Source organism: Lotus japonicus, chromosome 6, assembly GCF_012489685.1.
Source record: "Lotus japonicus ecotype B-129 chromosome 6, LjGifu_v1.2".
NCBI lineage: Eukaryota > Viridiplantae > Streptophyta > Magnoliopsida > Fabales > Fabaceae > Lotus > Lotus japonicus.
Window position 1 is genome coordinate 40,107,858 of NC_080046.1, and position 24,738 is coordinate 40,132,595.

At 39.8% G+C, this 24,738-nt stretch overlaps 1 protein-coding gene across 3 annotated transcripts; it reads right to left on the reverse strand.

The window, feature by feature from the left end:
- Nucleotides 1-18,515: 18,515 nt before the first annotated feature.
- On the reverse strand, nucleotides 18,516-23,001 carry LOC130724544 (probable amino acid permease 7). Of its 3 annotated transcripts, none has more exons than XM_057575803.1 (8): nucleotides 22,839-23,001; nucleotides 22,363-22,486; nucleotides 21,832-22,065; nucleotides 21,555-21,648; nucleotides 20,851-21,065; nucleotides 20,294-20,427; nucleotides 19,921-20,148; nucleotides 18,516-19,181 (listed from the first exon to the last, which is right to left on the reverse strand). In XM_057575803.1, exons 2-8 carry the CDS (start codon nucleotides 22,436-22,438, stop codon nucleotides 18,780-18,782), a joined length of 1,383 nt encoding a protein of 460 aa, XP_057431786.1. In that variant the 5' UTR covers nucleotides 22,439-22,486; nucleotides 22,839-23,001; the 3' UTR covers nucleotides 18,516-18,779. The 3 variants fall into 3 exon arrangements, with proteins under 3 accessions (XP_057431786.1, XP_057431787.1, XP_057431788.1); XM_057575804.1 differs by lacking the exon at nucleotides 22,839-23,001 and adding an exon at nucleotides 22,588-22,740; XM_057575805.1 differs by lacking the exon at nucleotides 22,839-23,001 and adding an exon at nucleotides 22,622-22,646.
- Nucleotides 23,002-24,738: the final 1,737 nt, after the last annotated feature.

The following is a 24,738-nucleotide window of genomic DNA, read 5'->3' on the forward strand; positions in this document are numbered from 1 at the left end:
CACCCGTGAAGACAGCCAACAAGCCTTCTGGAAAGAGAAATTCCTGGCCGGTCTTCCTAAATCTTTTGGCGACAAAGTTCGTGAGAAACTTAGAAGCCAAAATCCGGGGGGAGAAATCTCATATCACACCCTTAGTTATGGACAGCTCATAGCTATCATTCAAAGAATTGCTCTCAAAATCTGTCAGGATGACAAAATCCAACAGCAACTCACTAAGGAGAAGTCTCAGAATCGCAGGGATTTGGGTACTTTCTGCGAACAATTCGGAATTCAAGGTTGTCCCAAGAAACCTAAACCCAGAAAGCATGATCCTCCTCCCAAACAACAATGGAGAAAGAGATCTAGCAGGAATGATCATAGGAAACCCAAGCCTAGATCAAAACCCCAATCTTCGCAAATTCCAAAGAACCTTCCTGAGACTAGACCCTCTCAAGGAAAAGATGTTACCTGCTACAACTGCGGCAAGCCGGGCCATATTAGCAGGTATTGCAGACTCAAAAGGAGAATCTCTGAGCTTCATCTTGAACCTGAGATCGAGGACAAAATCAACAATCTCCTCATTCAAACTTCTGATGAAGAAGAATCTAACCCTTCGGATTCTGAGGTCTCTGAAGACCTAAATCAAATTCAGAATGATGATTCTCAATCATCATCCTCCGTCAATACCTTGTCCATCAACACTTTGACCAATGAACAAGATCTTCTCTTCAGGGCCATTAATTCTATCCCTGATCCTGAGGAAAAGAAAATCTATTTGGAACGCCTCAGATCTACTCTTGAAGATAGGCCTCCCAAAAGTCCTATAACCACCAATAAATTCAATCTTAGAGATACTTTCAAGCGTCTTGAGAAATCTACGGTCAAACCCGTCACTATCCAAGACCTTCAATCTGAAGTCAATTCCCTCAAGACTGAGGTTAAAAGTCTCAAACAAATCCCCTCAGCTATCATCAAAAATGGTAGTCTTGAAATCGAAACTCCATTTCTGTTAGTCAGAAATTTGAGTCAAAAAATCATTATAGGGACCCCTTTCATTAAGAAGCTCTTCCCCTATAATACTGACGAAAACGGCATCACTGTTCAGCATCTTGGACAGCCTATCTTGTTCAAATTCTCTGAACCTCCCATAGATAAGACTTTGAACGTCATATCCTACAAGGAGAAGCAGATCAACTTCCTCAAGGAAGAAATCTCTTACAGAACCATTGAGGATCAATTGCAACAACCTTCTGTTAAATCAAGGATTGAGAATATTTTGGAAAATATTCAATCCAGCATCTATTCTGATCTACCCAACGCTTTTTGGGAAAGGAGGAGCCATATGGTGGAACTTCCTTATGAAAAAGATTTTTCAGACAAACAGATTCCAACCAAGGCTAGGCCTATTCAAATGAATGAAGAACTTCTTCATTTCTGCCAAAAGGAAATCAATGATCTCCTTGAAAAGAAACTTATTCGCAGGAGTAAGAGCCCTTGGTCCTGTGCAGCCTTCTATGTCAACAAACAAGCTGAGATAGAACGGGGAACCCCTAGGCTGGTTATTAACTACAAACCTCTCAATCAAGCCCTTTGTTGGATTAGATATCCTATCCCCAACAAGAAAGATCTCTTAGCCAGACAGCATGATGCTAAGGTCTTTTCAAAATTCGACATGAAATCTGGATTCTGGCAAATCCAATTGCAAGAGAAGGATAGGTATAAAACTGCTTTTACTGTTCCTTTTGGGCAGTATGAGTGGAACGTTATGCCTTTTGGGCTAAAGAACGCCCCATCTGAATTCCAAAGGATTATGAACGAAATCTTCAATCCTTATTCCAAATTCACTATTGTCTACATTGACGATGTTCTAATCTTTTCCCAAACTTTAGATCAACATTTCAAACATCTCAATACGTTCATCTCTGTAATCAAAAGGAATGGCTTGGCTGTATCCAAGACAAAGGTCAGTTTGTTCCAAACCAAAATCAGATTCCTTGGTCACAACATCCACCAAGGAACCATCATTCCTATCAATAGAGCCATCGAGTTCACGGATAAATTCCCTGATCAAATCATTGACAAAACCCAACTACAAAGATTCCTGGGTTGTCTCAATTATGTTGCGGACTTCTGTCCTCAACTCAGTACCATAATCAAACCCCTTCATGATAGACTCAAGAAGGATCCTCCACCTTGGTCCGATATTCATACCAATGTGGTCAAACAAATCAAACTTCGTGTCAAGAATCTCCCTTGTCTTTATCTCCCTAATCCTCAAGCTTTCAAAATTATTGAAACTGATGCCTCTGATATTGGCTTTGGTGGTATTTTAAAACAAAAGGTTTTTGACAAGGAACAAATTATTGCTTTTACTTCAAAACATTGGAATCCTGCTCAGCAGAATTATTCTACTGTCAAAAAAGAAGTTTTAGCAATCGTTTTATCTATTTCAAAATTTCAATCTGATTTAATTAATAAAAAATTCTTAGTCCGTGTGGACTGCAAATCTGCGAAAGAAATCTTACAAAAAGATGTCAAAAACTTAGCTTCAAAACATATCTTTGCCAGATGGCAAGCTATTTTAAGCGTTTTTGACTTCGATATTGAATATATAAAAGGATCTAACAATTCTCTCCCTGATTTTCTTACTCGTGAATATTTGCAGGGAAGAACCTAACATGGCCTCCAGAGGCCCCTCCTCCTCCTCCTCACGAGGAAGAGGCAAAAGCAGAGAAAGGAATAAAGGTATTGTAATCTCTGATCCTTTAATCTTATCTGAGCCTACTGCTCACCAAACTGGACCCACTGTCCAAAAAATTGAGCCCACTGCTCAGACCCAATCTTCCCAACCAAAACAAACTAAAGCAGATTATGCTTTATCCATCCCAACACTCCTTGCCTTCAAACAAGCAGGCTTAGATGAAATACCTCAAGGCCTCACCAAACTTCCAAATAAATCTTGGGCCAGCATCGCCGACAAAGATGATGACCAAGAAATTCAATCCCTCCAAGCTTTTATTGATAGAACCAGAAGCTTAGCAACTTATGATGGGAAAAAACCTGTTGTTGTTGCCCAACCTAGCCCAGTTGCCCGTCCTAGCCCAAATTCAGGTTACTTGGCTAAAGCAGATATGAAATTCCAAACCTTCATCGAACCAGAATGGTGGGACAATTCTGGAGGAGTTAACCTGGCCAATAAAATTGGTACCAAGCTCTTCCCAAGTCATCTTGATCCCACTCACCCAATCAAAAACCAAAGATTCTATGAGTTTATTTTGGTTGACACAAACAGTGTGGAAATCAAACATTTTAGGGATAAAAATGATAATTCCCTAATTACCCATTCTACACTACAAATCCTCCGTGTCCTTCGTCCCAAGGACTTTGGACCAAATCCACACAGTTACAAAAAGTTCTCCCAGAATTTCGACCCAGTTGGTTTTAATTATTGGGACTATATCAGGGCTTGGGATAATATAATCCTTGGTCTGCAAAACAAAAGTTTCAAACATTCTTGGCTCATTTTTTTTAAATGGACCATTAAATATTCTTTTCCAAATTGGTTTCATTCATGGTGGAGCTTCTTTGGACCTACAACTGAAATTTTCCCCTCTGAAGTTCTTGAGGGATACAATCACTTCATTAAACACTGGAACAAAGAGTTGAACAATTATCCAGATTGTTTAAACTTTTTTACAATCTTTTCCCTCTCTTGGGTGTTCTCTTGGCGTTATGGTCTTAAGACCAAAACCCAACCAATCCTTTACAAACAGGCTCTCATCAAATGGTGGAAAATCTTTGATGCGACAAAAGCCCACAAAGAAAATGTGAGCCAATGGTTCAAAACCAATCAGAAATATCTCAAGCATGCAAGTCCGCAAACCAGCCTCTTGCTAAATCAAAAGGCCCACATCACAGCGGCCCTTGCAGGAGCTTCAACAGAAGAAGACTTGCTAAGAAATCTTCAATCTGCTCTTCAATTATTGAAGGAGCCAATTGAGCAGGCCTCATCTTCAAAGGCCCCTCAACACAAAGTCTCCGAGCCATCCTCTCTTGGGTCGTCAGATTTTGTCCAAACCACAGAATCAGATGATGATGACTTCTGCTAAGTTTGTCGTCTTGTAATCATTTTGTTCTGTAATAATTCAATTTTTGTACTGTAGCAACAGTAAAATTGACTTTTTACTGTAGCAAATAGTGCCAGTCAAATAGTACCGTCTACCGGAACTATTCAACCGGAACTATTCAAACAGTGTCCAATCTTTTCTTTAAATAGGCTCATTCTGAACCTTGTTAGGGAGAGTTTGGTAGAGCTTAGATAGAGAGTTTAGAGAGAGAAACACTGAGAGAATTCCTTCTGTAAGTTCTCCTTCAGTTTTCCTTTCTTTCAATCTTTTCTGTTTTTAAGTTTCAGTTTTTCAGTTTTTAAGTTTCAGTTTTGTAATCTATGTTTATGTAATATATATCTTGTTCAAGTTTTATTTTTCTGTTTATGGAAGGCTGAGCCTCCTGTTTTAATTATTCAAGTTTTATTTTTCTGTTTATGGAAGGCTGAGCCTCCTGTTTTAATTCCTGTTTTAATTTCTGCAATTTAATTTTCTGCAAGAAGCCCCTCCGTGGTGGCGTCCTACTTCTCTTAATCCTCTTCTCATCCCCCTCCTTCTGCTTCCGAACAATCTCTAAACTCTCTATCCAATAACCACCAATATATATATATATATATATGGAAAGTGAAAGTTATTGTTGTAGAAATTTAGTAAAGGTCTTATATAATAGTATAATTTTGTTAGGGGTCTTATAATTTAAAAACTTCCTTTGGGATATATGTTTATTGCTTAAATACTCTGGAAGTCCTTGAAATTGTCTCCCGTATGAAAATAAGTCCCTGAAATTTTTTTTTTCCGATTCCGAATCCCTGAAATTATTTTTTTAATCAGAATAGGTCTCTACTCGTGTTTCAAGCTTATGTGGCTTAATTTTTGCTGAGTCAATTATTCCACGTGGCTTTTATATATTTTTTAAAAATACACATGGATTAAAAAAATAACATTAAACATTTAAAAAAATAAAATTTTAATGTAATTAACCCTAAATCCCTAAATCTAATTAAACTTAAATGTTTAATTTTATTTTTTTAAATGTTTAATTTTATTTTTTTTAATCCATGTGTATTTAAAAAAAATATAAAAGCCACGTGGAATAATTGACTCAACAAAAATTAAGCCACGTAGGCTGAAAACACGAGTAGGGACCTATTCTGATTAAAAAAAAATTCAGGGATTGGGAATCGGAATGTTTTTTTTCAGGGACTTATTTTCGTACGGGAGACAATTTCAGGGACCTCTAGAGTATTTAAGCCTTATTTTTATGAATGTTAAATCTATATATATATATCTTTGGGAAATGAATTACATAATTTTAGTATACCAAAATCTTACTACCTCCGTTCCTATTAAACTGTCCAGGGAGAGAAGAAACACACATATTAAGGAGTGCAATTAATTTTGTTAATTTTTAGAAAGTTATTACTTGCTTTCCTATTTTACCTTCTAAAAAAATGCGTTTTATCTTTTCTCATTTATTGCTCCAATAAGGTTACTATTAGGAAAAACATCATTTAATACTCTCTTGAAATGTTAAGTGGACAAATATATAAAAAGGGAGGTAAGGTAATCGAAGATTGGCCAAATTAATTTTTCTTGGTTGGCGAACCCACTTGTGTCCTCTTGATTTTAAATTTGTATTGAATAGACAACAGTCTTATGTTCCCCTTGTTTCTGTCATGTGTTCACCAAGCCATTGACCTCAAAAATTCAATCCATTTGACTTCTAAGTACATGGCTATGCGAATAGGAAAACAAATTCCCAGGGTGACGTATTTAGGGTTTATTATATCAAAGGCAAGTTGGCTTGCTATTAAGTATGGAAAATAACTTCATTCACACTGAAATTCTACCTCAACTTTAAAGAAGTAAAGATAGAAAAGAGATAAGTTGAAATACAGGGGATGATGTGACCTAAAAAAATCAAAGAGATAAAAAAAATAAGTGAAAATTAGGTTAAAGAAAATATAAGTATATAAATTAAAGTACCATAAGTATATCAATACAAGGTTATTAAGAGATCCAGAACTAAATAAATAATGCACTGAATTGAAAAATCAAAAATTGAAATAAAGAAATAGATAGTACTGTTTTTTGGATCCAATGAAATTGTTTCGACCTAAACCAAACTTATATAGTTTTATTCATAAAAATACTTCGAGCTTTACTCAAGCACTCTTATAAAAGAAACGTTTGGTACCTTTGCCTCTTAAGCATTTTGACAAGAGTTTGAACCTTGGCAAGAGTTTGAACCTTGATAATGTGTAAAAAAAAGATTCATTTGGAGAGACAAAACTCATTTATGTGATCTTCATGCCTTGAAGCCTTTGACTATCCGCTAGGGGTCACTTTAGTGCAAAAATAAACTTCTTCTAGGCGGCCTAAAATGCTACTAGGCCCAATATCGTCTGAGACGGACATAGAAGATTTCACAACTAACAGCATTTTGGCCAGTCGGGATGACAAAGAGTTCATATCGTCTAACAATCAACTGAGTGAAACTAAGCAGACAAACTTACAAGATAATTGTCAAATCACTTACGACCCAACCATCATCTTGGAATCTGTTTTGGGAGTCGGCAAGACAATTCCCAGATTGGCTCACCAAGAGAGAACAAACACCTCGTTAGTTTATGCTCCACTACTTCAGTGGACCAGAACTAGGGGACTATTGTTCTGGGAACCGGCGGAATACCCGGCCACCCCATATGCCTAAGCGGACGACCACCATGGAACATTTGACCATGACACGAAGACCGAGAAGCAACCATACCCGACCGACGCTTAAGGACGACCATCCCTGTAAGGCCCAAGATTTTAAGCTTAGGATCAGTGGAAGAGATTTCCATTTACGATTAGGGTTGATGTATTGTGAAGGGAAACCTGAACTAGAGTTTACCAAATGAAATAAATTTATGAAAGAGAAAGTTCAGGAAAAGTCAAAGGATTACATCATGATCGATAAAAGTTATAGTACGATCGTTATACGCTTAACCTAGGTCAGAAACCCTAGTATATAGCTAATTTTCACTTTTAGGCACGACGGAAGTTAATTCCAAAAATCTTCAGAGAAATGTTAGAACTACTCTTTTTCCATATATCACAATCGTTTCGAGGCGAAACTCTAGGATCTACGAACGTCCGATTCCAATCATCGGAAGTTTGCCGAAACCGAATCCCTGGTATTTCAAAACCCTAGAATTTCTCGACAATGAAGACTTTATCTATTCAGAGCTTCAAATGAATATTCTACACGCGTACACCCATTTCTCTTGATGATTTCAATCTTTCTTCCGCAGGAAGTTTTCTATTCCGACATTCGATGCAAAAAGCAACTTATCGGGTAAAATAGTTTTATACCGACTATGCTTTAGTTGCCAAAAATACAAAGAGACCTCATTTTAGTTTTGGAATTCTTTCGCCAAAACCTATCTATTAATTCACGGAGAATGACGCCGGAAAAATCAGATTCGCGAAACTTTCATTTTCCCGCGAATTTCCAACCTTTATATATAGCAAAGAAAGGAAGAAAAACTCAAATTTTCCACCATTTTCCCCACCCAAACCCGCGGCCAAGAAGGAGAAGAAGGAGGAAGAGATTTTGTTCAATCCTTGCTTGATCGTCGATCAATCAGTTGCTGCTTCAAGGCTTCGAGGTATAGTCGCTAATCCTTACCTCTGATCGCTTTTTCCATAGCTTTTCTGTAGAGTTTTCTGAGCGGATAGTTTATGGGTTTTTGCAAAACTATCCTGAATCTTTCATTTCTGATTCTAAACCTCTTCTATATGTGCCCAAGATCACTTCTGCCGGATTAGATTTTCCGTTATGTCGCCGGAATTCCGCCGGAATCAATTTTAGCCTTAAATACCCATTTTTGGAGTTTTTGAGGTAAAGCTTCAACCTTTAGGCTAAAAACTATCGCCTTAGCTTAGTGTTAGTAGGATTAGTTGTCATAAACGTCGTTAGTAATGTCCCTACAAAATTTGGTTTTTGGGATTTCAGTTTTGAAATTTCTAAGTTAAAAATCATGACCAAAATACCCCTGCGACAGTTTTCGATCCGATAATTTTTCCGAGTTCAGAATACCCTTAGTTACGGCTAATGATAGCATAGGAACCAAGTTTGATCGAAGAAAAATCGAGCCCCATAATTACCTAAAGTGGCCGAGCCCTATTAAGGGGGAGGAGGAAAATTTCCTTTTCCAAAAACTTGTCTTTCGCGCTAGATTATCGTACCTTAGAGTATAGATTACTTCGTGTAACCTTAGTAAGTATCGATAGCTTAGTTCTCGATAGATTCTGATAGTATTTCTGTGACTTTGCTTTAAAGGAACTTTTGAGGAATTTCCTGAGGAGCAACGCTTTGCTTGTGAGGAAGAGTTAGAAGATAATCCTGGAGAATCTGCAGGTGAGGGCTTCTCACTGAATCTCTAGTTAATGCTTAGGGTCGATGTTTCGACATTGTTTACTGTTTATGCACTGGAATTGTGTGTGATTGGAAAATGTTTTCTGAGGCTTCGGCTGACAATGTAGATGATGCATCTACTGAATGTTTTTGATGAGTGAATGACATGCTAAGTGCTAATTGGGTAATTTAGGATGTGTGGTGCATGCCTTATATGCTAGGTGCTATGTGGTTATTGCTTAAGATATTGACATATGACATGTTGATTGATTATGATGAGTTAATTCTGCTTTTGCACTATAATCTGAGTTTCTGAACAGTGAGAAAAGCGGGCAGGTCATGCCGATTTTTATTTGAGAGTTTTGAGAAAGTTTGATAGGACGAATGAGATTCGGGCCTTGTTATGATGTGTATGGATCGAGACATTCTCTGGAGTCATTTGGGGATTAGGAGATCCCGAGAACTTATAGGAATTTCGATAAGACTAAAAAGGATATTATTTTGAAAAGAAAACTCATAAGACATTAAACAACCTCTAAATCTTTAAATAAAGATAATAAACTCGAAAGGAAGCTTCGGATGCAAACCTTAGTTTTTGGAAAACGAGAAGTGTCGTCGGATCCAAGTGTTGAGGAGTTTGGTAAGTTCTGAGTATGTTGGTACTCCTTCGCTCGTTGAGCAGTTTGTTAGCCATCCAAGGGATGAGCCGAGAAGCTTCACTGAGGCGTGAGACCTTGTGAATGCGTGATACTCCACTGAGGCGTGAGACCTTGTGGAAAGCATGGATCTTCACTGAGGCGTGAGACCTCGTGAACAGCATGAAGCTTCACTGAGGCGTGAGACCTTGTGAATGCGGGATACTCCACTGAGGCGTGAGACCTTGTGGAAAGCATGGAACTCCACTGAGGCGTGAGACCTTGTGAGAGCATGAAACTTCACTGAAGCGTGAGACTTCGTGAGAGCATTGATGACCCGAAGAGTCATCGTGAGTGGTTGCACTCATTTTATGATTATTGTATTTTGTCGCAGAATCGACTTTACCTTAGGGTAAGCTTTTAGAGACATTAATTTAGCTAGAACACGTGGCGACGTGTCGAGTGAGGTCGGAGACGTTGTTTGGCTAATCACTGCATTGCATGCACTCATTAAGTGGTTTAAACACGGCGAGATACCGGACCACGGCGGATTCCAAAATTGGTTATAAGACCAGGATTTCCGCGTAAGAGCGCTGCTAGGTGACTCTTGTAGCAGACCGAAATGGCTGACCTACGGGTTACGGCTGATCTGGCTACCTTTGTGTGGTGTAAGAGGCACGCGGGCAGAAATGGTCCCACCGTTGCTGGTGCTAGGATTGATCCGTTTGATGCCCATCCGTTCCGGATTGCATATTGGTTGACTGGGTTAACCTGCATATCATTTCATGCAACATGCATACTGACATAGTTGATGAGTGTGTTTGATACTTGTTAGTTCTACTTGATGCATGTTAACTGTGATTTACAGTCGTTATATTCTTTGTGGAAATATGCAACCCTAGGATGTTATCCCTAGTTATAAGCCTAAGTGGCTATTATCTTATTTATATCTATTGGTGCTATTATTTACATAATTCTTTGGAGTTGACCCTCGCGTCTTCTGTGTGTGCTTTGGCGAACAAACGCCCTTTGTCAGATGTCTTTGGCGGGCTGATTCATGATGGTTCATCCTTCGGGAGGAACTAGGGTTGAGATGCGGGAACTGGAGCGTATCGCGGTAGCGAGAGGAGGACGGATGGTGTACATAGACTAGGTCGTTCTGGATTTCAAATTCGGACGACGATCACGCTAGCATGTAGGAATGAGTGTTAGTGTGAGCTCCTTGAGATGGGATTAGTGTAGGAGTAGAGTCTTAGCTCTGACCACCATTTGTTTTCTTTGGGGACAGGGTAGTTTCCCACCGATAGCTTTTTGTGTGGTTCTTTACGAGAATCACAGAGAGTTGGTTGGACTTAGGAGGTCTTGCTTCAGGCCGATGGGCCAGCTTATTCTCAGTTTTGAGGGATGGTGTTGCGGACACTTGACCTTTCTTGTGGATTGTACCTTTTGCCTTCGGGCGTTACACTTTTCTTTCCGTCACTGGAGGTTTACTCGTGACGAGGTTACTACTACAGCGGGGGCTGTTTATATATTGTATATTAGTTCTGATTATTGTTATTGTCGGGTTTTATTTAATTCAGTCTTGTCTTAGTTATTATCAAAAAAAAAAAATATATTCACGTTTTTCCGCATTAAGTTTATTTTGGTTACTAAAGTGACGCCACCGAAATCGGGGTGTTACATTGTGGTATCAGAGCACGGTCGAGTCTTTCGGGAGTTGTTGGGGAATAGGTCTTCTGTGCTAGGTTGTGTGACTCTGCAAAGAGTGAAAATTGATTGTCTGCAAGCGATTTTTCGCTTAAAAATTGATTGAAGTTATTGCTTAATCATATTGTATAGTTATACTAGATGCTATCTTATGATGAGTACTAACTGTTTGTTTAACTTAACAGAACATGGTGAATACTAATCAGCTAGCCGAGATGATGGCCACTATGGCCCAAGCGGTAACAGCGCAGGCCCAAGCGGTAACAGCGCAGGCAAATGATAATGCGATGAGGCGTGCTGCTGAGGAGGCACGTGATCAGCATCAGCGCCAGAGGGAAGTCACTCTGGACCAGAACAAAGGCCTCAATGATTTCAGGAGGCAAAACCCACCAAAGTTCTCTGGTGGTACTGACCCAGACGCAGCGGATCTCTGTATCCAGGAAATCGAGAAGATTTTCGGCGTTCTGCAGACTGTAGAGGGTGCCAAGGTGGGCACGGCGACTTATCTTCTGCTGGGAGATGCTGAATACTGGTGGAAGGGCACCAGGGGAATCATGGAAGCCAACCATGAAGAGATCAACTGGAACTCGTTCCGGACCGCGTTCTTGGAGAAGTATTTTCCGACAAGTGCCCGGGATGAGAGGGAGGCGCAGTTTTTGACACTCCGTCAGGGAGGTATGTCTGTACCGGAATTTGCTTCGAAGCTGGAGTCTTTGGCAAAGCATTTCCAATTCTTTAATGATCATGTTGACGAGCGCTACATGTGCAAGCGCTTCGTGAATGGACTGAGACCAGATATTGAGGACTCAGTGAGGCCGCTGGGAATCATGCGATTCCAATCATTGGTGGAAAAAGCCACGGAAGTGGAGCTGATGAAGAACCGGAGGTTGAACCGGGCTGGAACTGGAGGGCCGATGAGGTCGGGCTCTCAAAATTTTCAGAGCGGAGAGAAATTTCAGAGCAGGGGGCCATATCAGCGTCCTGCTGGAAGAGGATTTACTTCCGGATCTTACAGACCCATGACGGGTGCTGCTGGAGGTTCCGGAGATCAGACTTTGAAGAAGGAGATGACCTGTTTTAGATGTGGGGAGCCGGGGCATTATGCTAATGCTTGTCCCGACAAGAGGCCCAAATGCTTTAATTGTAACAGAATGGGGCACACTGCCGATCAGTGTAGAGCACCCAAGACGGAGCCAACCGTGAACACTGCTCGTGGAAAGCGTCCTGCGGCTAAAGCAAGAGTTTACACCATGGACGGTGAGAGAGCTGAGGGGTTTGTCAGAGGAGAGCGCAAGAACGATGGTAACTTTCTAACCATTCTTTCTCATTCTAGTATAATATATTCCATCACTCCCGTAGCGTCTGCAAACACACCTAACTTATTTATACTGTCTAAGCTTCGACCTTATAGTTATTACGCCTATTAATACCTTATTTGACCGTAGCTCGTATTTTAGCTATAGAAGTTATACGAGGTTTAGAATGATACGCTAAGCTTAGAAAGTAGTCTTCTACCGATGCGTTTGAAAGGAAGCTAGAAGCTGAAGAATGAATCTCATAGAGATTTCTTATGGATAGTATACGTATGATGTCGAGGGCGTGTAGTTCCGTAGCGGAATCGTTGAGGATGTGAGGTCAGGATAATTGTGACTATTGGATGATAGGAACTCATTGACTGTTCCAGTGGGTTTTTCTAAATTTCACCTTCGATGTAATAGGCTTGATCAACTTAATATTGAGGGGGTGATATTCGGAATCAGAGCTGGCTATGGACTTTGATAGAAGGATTGGTAAGATTAACTTGATTGGATTGAGGATTAGTCGAGCTGGGAGGAAAAAGTTCGCATTAAGTATAAGTTCTCTTGCGAAGGAGATATAGTTTGAAGAAATGGATATTCATTTAGGAAGCATTGAAGAATTAACGGACATTAGAGGTCCAAACTTGGTGAAGGTTCAGGTTTTAAGTCTATGAACTGTTGTCTTAAGTTTCTAGGACTCGAAGTTGGTTAGAATTTGATAGAGAGATTAAGAAGTTGATTGACGAGATGGTGATCAAGTTACAGAAAAGGGAGGTGTTAGTATTAAGATGAACACTTGAGGTTGTCATATTTGGACAAGTTGCTTAAAGTCTAAGAGTGAATGAAACTTGTTATGGATTTTGGTGATACGAGCTAGAGATTATCGAGTGAATTTTTGCTAAGTGGAATGAGAATCTTAGGGTAAAGATTGACTTCAGAAGCTGGAGATCATATTCGAGTAAGAGTTTTAGTGGTGTTATCATTGATGATTGTAGTTAAACCTCGGCAAGTTGAAAGATGATATGTCTGTTGAGACGCCGTTGGTCAACATTGGGACTAGAAGAGTGAAACAATCGAAGGGAAAGCAGAGTGTTTTAGTGAAAATTATTTGGAATAAAGACACGGACGGTGTTATGTGAGAGTTAGAGGAAAAGATCAAGGAATAATATCCAGAACTATTACTGACCCTTAAGTTTCGAGGACGAAACTTTCTTTTTGGAGGGTAGTAATGTAAGGCCCAAGATTTTAAGCTTAGGATCAGTGGAAGAGATTTCCATTTACGATTAGGGTTGATGTATTGTGAAGGGAAACCTGAACTAGAGTTTACCAAATGAAATAAATTTATGAAAGAGAAAGTTCAGGAAAAGTCAAAGGATTACATCATGATCGATAAAAGTTATAGTACGATCGTTATACGCTTAACCTAGGTCAGAAACCCTAGTATATAGCTAATTTTCACTTTTAGGCACGACGGAAGTTAATTCCAAAAATCTTCAGAGAAATGTTAGAACTTCTCTTTTTCCATATATCACAATCGTTTCGAGGCGAAACTCTGGGATCTACGAACGTCCGATTCCAATCATCGGAAGTTTGCCGAAACCGAATCCCTGGTATTTCAAAACCCTAGAATTTCTCGACAATGAAGACTTTATCTATTCAGAGCTTCAAATGAATATTCTACACGCGTACACCCATTTCTCTTGATGATTTCAATCTTTCTTCCGAAGGAAGTTTTCTATTCCGACATTCGATGCAAAAAGCAACTTATCGGGTAAAATAGTTTTATACCGACTATGCTTTAGTTGCCAAAAATACAAAGAGACCTCATTTTAGTTTTGGAATTCTTTCGCCAAAACCTCTCTATTAATTCACGGAGAATGACGCCGGAAAAATCAGATTCGCGAAACTTTCATTTTCCCGCGAATTTCCAACCTTTATATATAGCAAAGAAAGGAAGAAAAACTCAAATTTTCCACCATTTTCCCCACCCAAACCCGCGGCCAAGAAGGAGAAGAAGGAGGAAGAGATTTTGTTCAATCCTTGCTTGATCGTCGATCAATCAGTTGCTGCTTCAAGGCTTCGAGGTATAGTCGCTAATCCTTACCTCTGATCGCTTTTTCCATAGCTTTTCTGTAGAGTTTTCTGAGCGGATAGTTTATGGGTTTTTGCAAAACTATCCTGAATCTTTCATTTCTGATTCTAAACCTCTTCTATATGTGCCCAAGATCACTTCTGCCGGATTAGATTTTCCGTTATGTCGCCGGAATTCCGCCGGAATCAATTTTAGCCTTAAATACCCATTTTTGGAGTTTTTGAGGTAAAGCTTCAACCTTTAGGCTAAAAACTATCGCCTTAGCTTAGTGTTAGTAGGATTAGTTGTCATAAACGTCGTTAGTAATGTCCCTGCAAAATTTAGTTTTTGGGATTTCAGTTTTGAAATTTCTAAGTTAAAAATCATGACCAAAATACCCCTGCGACAGTTTTCGATCTGATAATTTTTCTGAGTTCAGAATACCCTTAGTTACGGCTAATGATAGCATAGGAACCAAGTTTGATCGAAGAAAAATCGAGCCCCATAATTACCTAAAGTGGCCGAGCCCTATTAAGGGGGAGGAGGAAAATTTCCTTTTCCAAAAACTTGTCTTTCGCGCTAGATTATCGTACCTTAGAGTATAGATTACTTCGTGTAACCTTAGTAAGTATCGATAGCTTAGTTCTCGATAGATTCTGATAGTATTTCTGTGACTTTGCTTTAAAGGAACTTTTGAGGAATTTCCTGAGGAGCAACGCTTTGCTTGTGAGGAAGAGTTAGAAGATAATCCTGGAGAATCTGCAGGTGAGGGCTTCTCACTGAATCTCTAGTTAATGCTTAGGGTCGATGTTTCGACATTGTTTACTGTTTATGCACTGGAATTGTGTGTGATTGGAAAATGTTTTCTGAGGCTTCGGCTGACAATGTAGATGATGCATCTACTGAATGTTTTTGATGAATGAATGACATGCTAAGTGCTAATTGGGTAATTTAGGATGTGTGGTGCATGCCTTATATGCTAGGTGCTATGTGGTTATTGCTTAAGATATTGACATATGACATGTTGATTGATTATGATGAGTTAATTCTGCTTTTGCACTATAATCTGAGTTTCTGAACGGTGAGAAAAGCGGGCAGGTCATGCCGATTTTTATTTGAGAGTTTTGAGAAAGTTTGATAGGACGAATGAGATTCGGGCCTTGTTATGATGTGTATGGATCGAGACATTCTCTGGAGTCATTTGGGGATTAGGAGATCCCGAGAACTTATAGGAATTTCGATAAGACTAAAAAGGATATTATTTTGAAAAGAAAACTCATAAGACATTAAACAACCTCTAAATCTTTAAATAAAGATAATAAACTCGAAAGGAAGCTTCGGATGCAAACCTTAGTTTTTGGAAAACGAGAAGTGTCGTCGGATCCAAGTGTTGAGGAGTTTGGTAAGTTCTGAGTATGTTGGTACTCCTTCGCTCGTTGAGCAGTTTGTTAGCCATCCAAGGGATGAGCCGAGAAGCTTCACTGAGGCGTGAGACCTTGTGAATGCGTGATACTCCACTGAGGCGTGAGACCTTGTGGAAAGCATGGATCTTCACTGAGGCGTGAGACCTCGTGAACAGCATGAAGCTTCACTGAGGCGTGAGACCTTGTGAATGCGGGATACTCCACTGAGGCGTGAGACCTTGTGGAAAGCATGGAACTCCACTGAGGCGTGAGACCTTGTGAGAGCATGAAACTTCACTGAAGCGTGAGACTTCGTGAGAGCATTGATGACCCGAAGAGTCATCGTGAGTGGTTGCACTCATTTTATGATTATTGTATTTTGTCGCAGAATCGACTTTACCTTAGGGTAAGCTTTTAGAGACATTAATTTAGCTAGAACACGTGGCGACGTGTCGAGTGAGGTCGGAGACGTTGTTTGGCTAATCACTGCATTGCATGCACTCATTAAGTGGTTTAAACACGGCGAGATACCGGACCACGGCGGATTCCAAAATTGGTTATAAGACCAGGATTTCCGCGTAAGAGCGCTGCTAGGTGACTCTTGTAGCAGACCGAAATGGCTGACCTACGGGTTACGGCTGATCTGGCTACCTTTGTGTGGTGTAAGAGGCACGCGGGCATAAATGGTCCCACCGTTGCTGGTGCTAGGATTGATCCGTTTGATGCCCATCCGTTCCGGATTGCATATTGGTTGACTGGGTTAACCTGCATATCATTTCATGCAACATGCATACTGACATAGTTGATGAGTGTGTTTGATACTTGTTAGTTCTACTTGATGCATGTTAACTGTGATTTACAGTCGTTATATTCTTTGTGGAAATATGCAACCCTAGGATGTTATCCCTAGTTATAAGCCTAAGTGGCTATTATCTTATTTATATCTATTGATGCTATTATTTACATAATTCTTTGGAGTTGACCCTCGCGTCTTCTGTGTGTGCTTTGGCGAACAAACGCCCTTTGTCAGATGTCTTTGGCGGGCTGATTCATGATGGTTCATCCTTCGGGAGGAACTAGGGTTGAGATGCGGGAACTGGAGCGTATCGCGGTAGCGAGAGGAGGACGGATGGTGTACATAGACTAGGTCGTTCTGGATTTCAAATTCGGACGACGATCACGCTAGCATGTAGGAATGAGTGTTAGTGTGAGCTCCTTGAGATGGGATTAGTGTAGGAGTAGAGTCTTAGCTCTGACCATCATTTGTTTTCTTTGGGGACAGGGTAGTTTCCCACCGATAGCTTTTTGTGTGGTTCTTTACGAGAATCACAGAGAGTTGGTTGGACTTAGGAGGTCTTGCTTCAGGCCGATGGGCCAGCTTATTCTCAGTTTTGAGGGATGGTGTTGCGGACACTTGACCTTTCTTGTGGATTGTACCTTTTGCCTTCGGGCGTTACACTTTTCTTTCCATCACTGGAGGTTTACTCGTGACGAGGTTACTACTACAGCGGGGGCTGTTTATATATTGTATATTAGTTCTGATTATTGTTATTGTCGGGTTTTATTTAATTCAGTCTTGTCTTAGTTATTATCAAAAAAAAAAATATATTCACGTTTTTCCGCATTAAGTTTATTTTGGTTACTAAAGTGACGCCACCGAAATCGGGTTGTTACAATCCCGGACCAAGACGAGCGTCTCAGAGTCACCCGACCACGGGACAGAACGATCGCTCATCCGACCCCCGTAGGGAGGAGGAGGTTGCTCACAACTTGCCGCGACAGGAAGCAAGATTTGGATCAACTCAGACATCACATCATTGACCCTCATCCTAGGGAAAAAGACTAGGATCGAGGCTCGAGGCCGTAGGATCCCTCAGACTTGCAGGAACTGCAGACTAATCTAAAGGTGGAGAACCGCTCCTGATCCTAGGTTCTCATTGCTTCTCCTGAGAGTTATCTTGATCTCTCTCTCTGATATAAAAGGCTCCTTGCAGCTGGGGGCCAAGGTAACTTATCTTTTCCTAACTCTCTAGACAAAACTCTCTCACCTTCAACTACCTGATCTAACTTAAGCATTGGAGTGCCTTGCAGGACCCCCTCTTGGGCTAACCCTCTCTACTCAAGACAGACCCTCGCCTGACCTCAGCTCAACGTCCTCCACCCCCTATCGTTCTCCTCCTTCCCTACCCTTCCTGGTAGGTTTGGTCGGTTTCCCACCGATCATAATCCATACACAAAGACCTCACCAAGGCTTAGCACCTCGAATATGACCATCATTATGCCTAAAAATACATGTTTGACTGTTCATTTACATAAGCATTAGTTAATTTACTAACTCGTTGTTCTTCTATAAATATCGTCGATATTTCATAACTAGAAGATGCGGCGTTTTTACTGCAACAATCTCCCTTTTTTTTGTTCCGTACATGAAAAGAAATCAGGGTTTTATGTTTCTCAAGAGTTCAGTTTGGCTTAATGTCTATAAATTCCAACTTCATCGACCTGAGACCTGAAACCAACCAAGTTGGGCTCAGTGAAACAAATTTGACCCAAGAATTTGCCAACGAAGTTAGGTGACCCCTATTGTGGATCACTTTTAGAGTGACGTAATTTTACACCACTTTTTTTAACCTGCTATTACAGGTCAGCACATCTTTCTTACATAAATTTAATATATGACAAATTTTTAATGATATATAAAAAATAATAATGTTTTGATCTACTATAATCGGTCAAAGTAAGTGGTGTAAAATTACACTACTCTAAAAGTGATGCATATTTGAGAGAACCACTAAGTTATTGCCATATATATGAAAGTTGAAAGTTTTGGATGTGTACATAAAATTGTTCCACAAATCAGAATCTTCTAAACTTTCAGGTGTTAAAAAAAAAGTAATTTCTATACACTGAAAGTTTGTATAATCATTGATTAAAATGTCATCAACTTAGATTTTGATAAAAATACACAAATTTGTTAGAACTCTCTCCTATGAAGGGAGTTCTTCATCGAGCAAAACATATATTATTTCAGAGCTTTACCTTAATAAAATAAAGGCATCCCGACTATAAATAACTTAACCCCCTATCTGACGGGGGAATACACTAGCAATCTAGATTGTGCAACCAATCTACAGACTCAGACAGTGTAATATTCAGTGGAAAGACATAAATCTTTCATCTATTTAAGTTTCTCATGTATGATTCCTTCAAGTGATCCAACCAACCCCATTAGTGTCACAAGAAAGCAAGCAAAGCTGAATATCCTGAGAACAATCCATTTTCTAGTCCAAGCTCCAACTTTGTTCTGCACAAAGTACATCTCCACTGGGAAATATATAGCCATTGGCCAGAAGTTTATGGCTCCCAGCACTCCAAGAATTTGGTTGAAGTAAGGAAACGCGATTGCGAGTCCAACGGTTGAAATCACATAGACTGTTCTGAAACATATTCTGAAAAGATTCAGTTCAAAACTTGGCAATAGAGGCAGTTTCACTCTGTAGAATTTGTTCACAAAGTCACTGTTGGGGAGTTTTTTTGAACACCATCTATCAGCAGTACCATATATTGGTTGACTGTAGATCTGTTGAGAAGACCACAAAGATTAGTTAGGTAACATGAAAAGACAGTGAAAGGATACATGTTGCTAATAAAACAATGTCATTGTTGTTGTATTTGGAATCATTATAGATAGCAAGTTGTAATGGCCGAGTCTCAATAGCCCAAACCCGGTCCCTTAAGGTCATTAATTTAAAACGCTTAGGACTTTGGTAGCTGTGTGATGGCTGAGTCTCGAAACCCAAAACTCGGTCATTTAAGTCCATTAAGCTAAATACCCTTAGGATTTACAGGGTTGTGTGATGGCCGAGTTACGAGAATCGAGACCCCAACCCAACACACTGGACAAGCTCCCCAAACCTAGCCCCAAAGACCGACTAGGGGAGAGCCAAGAGGCCAAAAGGCGGAGCGAAATGTACCACAACCATAAATGGTCTTCACCTTAATGTCATCATAAGTGGTCGTCACCACGATTTAATTCCTCATAACAACGAGTCAACGACCTATAATTGTAGCCACCTAGGGAAGGTGAAAGAACACTAAGGAACCTTTAAGAGGGACAACTTTACTCACATACGGACTTTGGGACCTAGGCTGAGCACTTCCCCACACTAGGCCAAATTCTAACACATGTAGTCTAATTTGAGTGATGGATTGAATTTGATTTAGAAACTATTTCTACATTTGTTGAACTTACTGTGATAAATGGAGTTCCAAATGATTTATAAATCAAAGTTTGACTACTAAAATAACACTAGCAGTACCTGATAACTTCCCACCAAATGAACCATAATGCAAGCATTCGCAAGGTCAATAAGCCAGAAAGGCTCATAAAATCCAAACCCAGTCAAGAGGTTCCCTGGTGTAGCATTTCCAAAAGCAGCATATCCAAAGCATCCACAGCAGAGATAGAAGAATGTTGTGATGAAGATTGCCATCATGGAGGCCTTTTTCATTGTTTGATTCTCTGGTGGAGGGGACTCTAGAGTGTCCTTTGTTCAGCAAAATTCAATACTTTGTGTCAGCTTTAATTAAATCATATTTTCCTTTCTCAATTTGAATATATAGGTGCATGTTTTGGATGCATGGTGGTTTTCTATCGTGTATCTAAAGATGCACTAGGAAATGATGAGAAACCTGTATCTCGAGAAAGAGAATTGCGTATGGATAGGAAAAGGAAACGTCCCCAAGTGCTTGGAAAATTGACCAGATTTTATCAGCAACATTAGCAGCTGGTACTCCTGTCACACTCCCCATAATTCTTCCATTTTCTGCAAGTGCAACAAAAGTCTTATGAATGAACCAACATAATAGCTTCATATGGTAGAATTGATTTTGAAACAAGCGAAGTTAAAGGCAATTGATTTGTGTTTGCAAATGATATTTTAAAAATGAGTTTAGAGGAACTGATTTTGTTTGGATTATACTATAGAATATCTTGAAAGTGTAAAGGAACAACTTTGTGGCCCACATGAAGCATCAACTTTACACTAAAAAAAAGCTACTTTTTTCACTTTCTCAGGCAAGCTCAATTCTACTCGCCTGAAAAAATTGCCAAACAAAATAAATTCTACATGCCAACTGCCATTTAGTGCTAATTAAACAAAAGATATTATTTTCACTTCAAATGGCTTAAAATTAACAAATAAGAAGAATCTTGAAACTGACAGCAATTAACTGAATATGAGCCTTACTTATGACTGTTGCTATGCCAAGTCCTAGTCCAATGAACGAGTATGTAAAGGACATAATTGCAGCAAGAACCGAAAGCCATGCCATGTTGTGGAGATCTGGTATGAATGACATTACAATCTGAACAAGTCCAAACAGCACCATATACAAATTACCCCCATAACTACAAGGAGCTTGATGCCCTTTCTCGTGATAACAATTTGATCTCAGAATAGCACTGTAGTACAATAAACATGTGTCATTAGCTTATGGCAACAACAAAAATATCAATATCCTATCTCTAGAGATGGTAATGCAGGTTTGACCACCGAGTCAACCTGCCATGCGGGGACGGGTTAGACAATTCAACTCGTCAACTCACATAGCGAGCCAACTTTTAAAAAAAAAAAGACTTTTAAATGCTTTATAAGTGATTTGGACTAGTTTTGATGGGCAAACCCAACCCGTCCAAAAAAATGTTATTTAATGTTTTTACAATATTTTTTTTAGTTAATGGCGCATCAACCAGCCACTAAGTGGGACGAGTTGGCTTTTTGAGCCCACATTATCTAGCGGACTAACTCGACTCAACCAATTTTTGACGGGTTGAAAGTGGGCAGGCTTGGGTTGGTCCTTATTGGCGCCCCTAAATCTCTCTAATCTCACATAAAAAAAAAAGGAAAGGAAAAGGCAGTCTTTTTCATGAGAGGTTTAACAGGATAAGTACCTCAGACTAGTAGCTGTTGTGAGCACATATGCAATACTAGTCCCATACAAAACCAAAAATTGAAGGAAACCAGCAAGCCATGTCCTTCTCTCCCCTGAACACACAATTTAATTAGATGTTATACTTATAGTGGTAGTTCATAAAAAGCATATTTGTTTGGATACGAGCTTATTCGAGCTTTTCTGCCAGAAAATATATTAAATAAACTCCAATAAGTGCTGATCTATTTGCGTCCAATCAGTAGAAAGGCATATGAAAGAGTTTAATGTGTTGTTACCAAGTGTGATTCTAACAGCATCCATGTATGAGTAGTTTCTTTTCCCACTGACAGGATCTGGATGTCTGTAACAATCCGAGAGGAGGAATGAAGAAATATAGGTGGCAATTGCACAACAAAGCAAAGCAACTGGCCCTCCAATCCATCCTAGTCTAGAAGTACTCCATGCCAGAGACAGAACACCAGAACCAATAACAGCAGTGATGATATGAGCTACAGCACTTCTTAAATTCCCTGGAGAAGAATTAATGGCAGGAATCAAATTCAGAACTCAAAAATAGTAAGTTCGGCGCTATAAAGCTCTCGCCGCTATGCATGAGAAACAGGGAGGGGCTAGACCAACGTCGTGAATGTATTATAGACAGTTTAACCTTACATTTTTGCAAGAGGCTTATTTCATGGTTTGAATATGTGACCGCAAAATCACATGGCAGCAATTAATCTTACTATTGCGCCGAGGCTCGCCTCTAGATTCAGATTCAAATACAAAGTAAACGAAAAGTGATTAATTATGGTAATAAAGAATTTTACCTGTTCTTTTGGCATGCCCATCGTCATCATAAGCACCGCCACCGCTTGTAGTTATTTGTAGAGAGTTCTTCGTCATATCTATCTTTATCCAAGAACCAACTTCAATTGAAGATCATTCAGTTTACTGCATATGAATCCCATAGAAAGGTCTAAGCCAACAACATAAAAGACAAACTATGCAGCATCTACTAGAAATCAAAATCAATATCCATGATGAGAAACTACATAATTTTGGTCTGCATTGGATAACTGTATATACTTAAGCTCACTGCTTGAAAGAGGAGCACATGATATGTTGGTGGAAAGTGGAAAGTTTTAATTAATCAAAATTCTGCCAAAGAACATGTGCTGTGTGAGTTTTTATAGTCACTATATCATTTCTAGATAGAGAAACTTCATACGATAGATACAAACATGCTTGCTTCAACTTTTTAAAGGCATGTCTTTTCTAGCAAATGAAAACCAGACTACGTTACCTGTTTTTCTCTGTCCTTGACCTGATGCAAATGCTAGCTCTTAGTTAAGTATAATTATAGGCATGGAAGGAAAAAAAAAAGGTAGAACAAGATGCTAAGGCTGAGTGACGTTGCTTCTCTAAAGCTATGTGAGGTATGATCATGAGGTAATTATTATTATTATTATTATATAAGCCTTATAGGAAGGTAACCGACTTGTTTTATCAGCTGCTAACAAGCACATATTCTAACACGAACTGCAACACGGCTAAACCTCTAGAAAATAAAACACCACAAAGAAAACATAAAAAACAATTTTCTAAGCTCTTTTACAACCAGTTTCAAAAAAAAAAAATACTAAAGACAAAAATTTACAAAGTAACCACCGTATTTAAAAATTTGAGTTAATCTAACAAACGGCTTATGCGTCCTTCTTGTTCATTATATTGAAAAGTATAGTCTTTAATTCTAGTTCATCAAGTGAAAAGTATAGTTTTGAATTTGTCCAGCCAAGAAGAGATGTGAGATCAAGTGTCTCACATGAGTCGTGTTGGTGTTCTACAAATATCGGTATCCAACTGAAGGAATTGTATTCCGTATTTTTATTGATAAATAACTGAGTATTTATATACAAAAGTCATCAGCTAATGGTTAATAGGAAATAAATCTAAACTAGATTACATGTTGTTCTATCCAAGAACACAGAGATGAGGTACGGTACCTAGAGTGGAAGGATCGTGATGTGAGAATCTAGAGAGAGTAAGAGTGTAACCGCTTAGAGAGAGAAAGTAACTGAATTTCAATCTTGTTAATTCTCAAATGGGCTAAGAGTCCCTTACAATTGGTAACCGTTCCCTATTTATAAATTCGAGGATTGGGCTTGGCGCCCTTAACTCCTTCTAATGGGCCAGTTGGGCCTTCAGGGAGAAGGCCAAACTTCCTGGCTCGCGTGTCGCCCTAGGATGGAGCGCCTGGGCGAGGGACCTTGGGGTCTCGCCCAGTCCACAAGACACCGAGCTCGAAGCATGAAAGCTGAGTGTGTCTTTTTAAAGAAAAAGTAAATACAAGGCGACAATTATGAGTAAGTTACCTAAAGCCAAAACCTAACGACTTGAAATAATTGTCAACATGGCTTGATAACTAGAACCTAAGACTAATTATTTGACTTTCCCGTCGAATTCCTTTGATCCCAAGAGTCCACAAGTTGGCTTGTGGCGACAGCGCTTGGATTCCTCGCCCAATTTCATCGATGATCGTCGTGGCCCCCGATACATTGACGTGTGTAAGCCACATGTAACTCATTAGGATAGCACAAGGTCCAATCGAATCTTACAAAATCTTAACCGTTATTCCCGATATGTCCCTTCAAATCACAATAAAGCCTGCCAATTTGAATTTAAACCAATGAACTTCAGCGGTTGCAACTTTCACTTATTGCCGTTCCCATTCCCCCAAAAACCGCGTCACGTTCTCCTAGTGTAATCATTCCACCTTACCACGATGGGACACAATTTCCCAACTGCTACCCACTTTAGCTTTTAAATCCTCCCTTGCTCCATTATTCACCACTTATTGTCAACTGTGCTCATCCTTGTTTCTGGCTTTCGCACCGGCTTCCCTCGACGATTCTGCAGAACCCGGCCCTTCTTGCTCCCACTCACGCAGCCTTCTTCCAGTTAGTTTTTCGTCCTCACTCTCGTCATTTTATCATGCCCCTGACAGGAACCCTCCCCTCCATAGAGGAGATCAAAGCTCATCGCTTGGAAACCTTCGCTAGTCTCCCTCCCCTCGTCCAGGGTGCCCCTACCCAGGGAATCCTTGACCAGCCATCGGAGCTTTCTACGAGCGATTCTATTTCCGACCTTGCTCGCAGGTCTGGTGGTCTTTGTAGCACCCCATTGTTGGAGAACCTCCTTCGTAC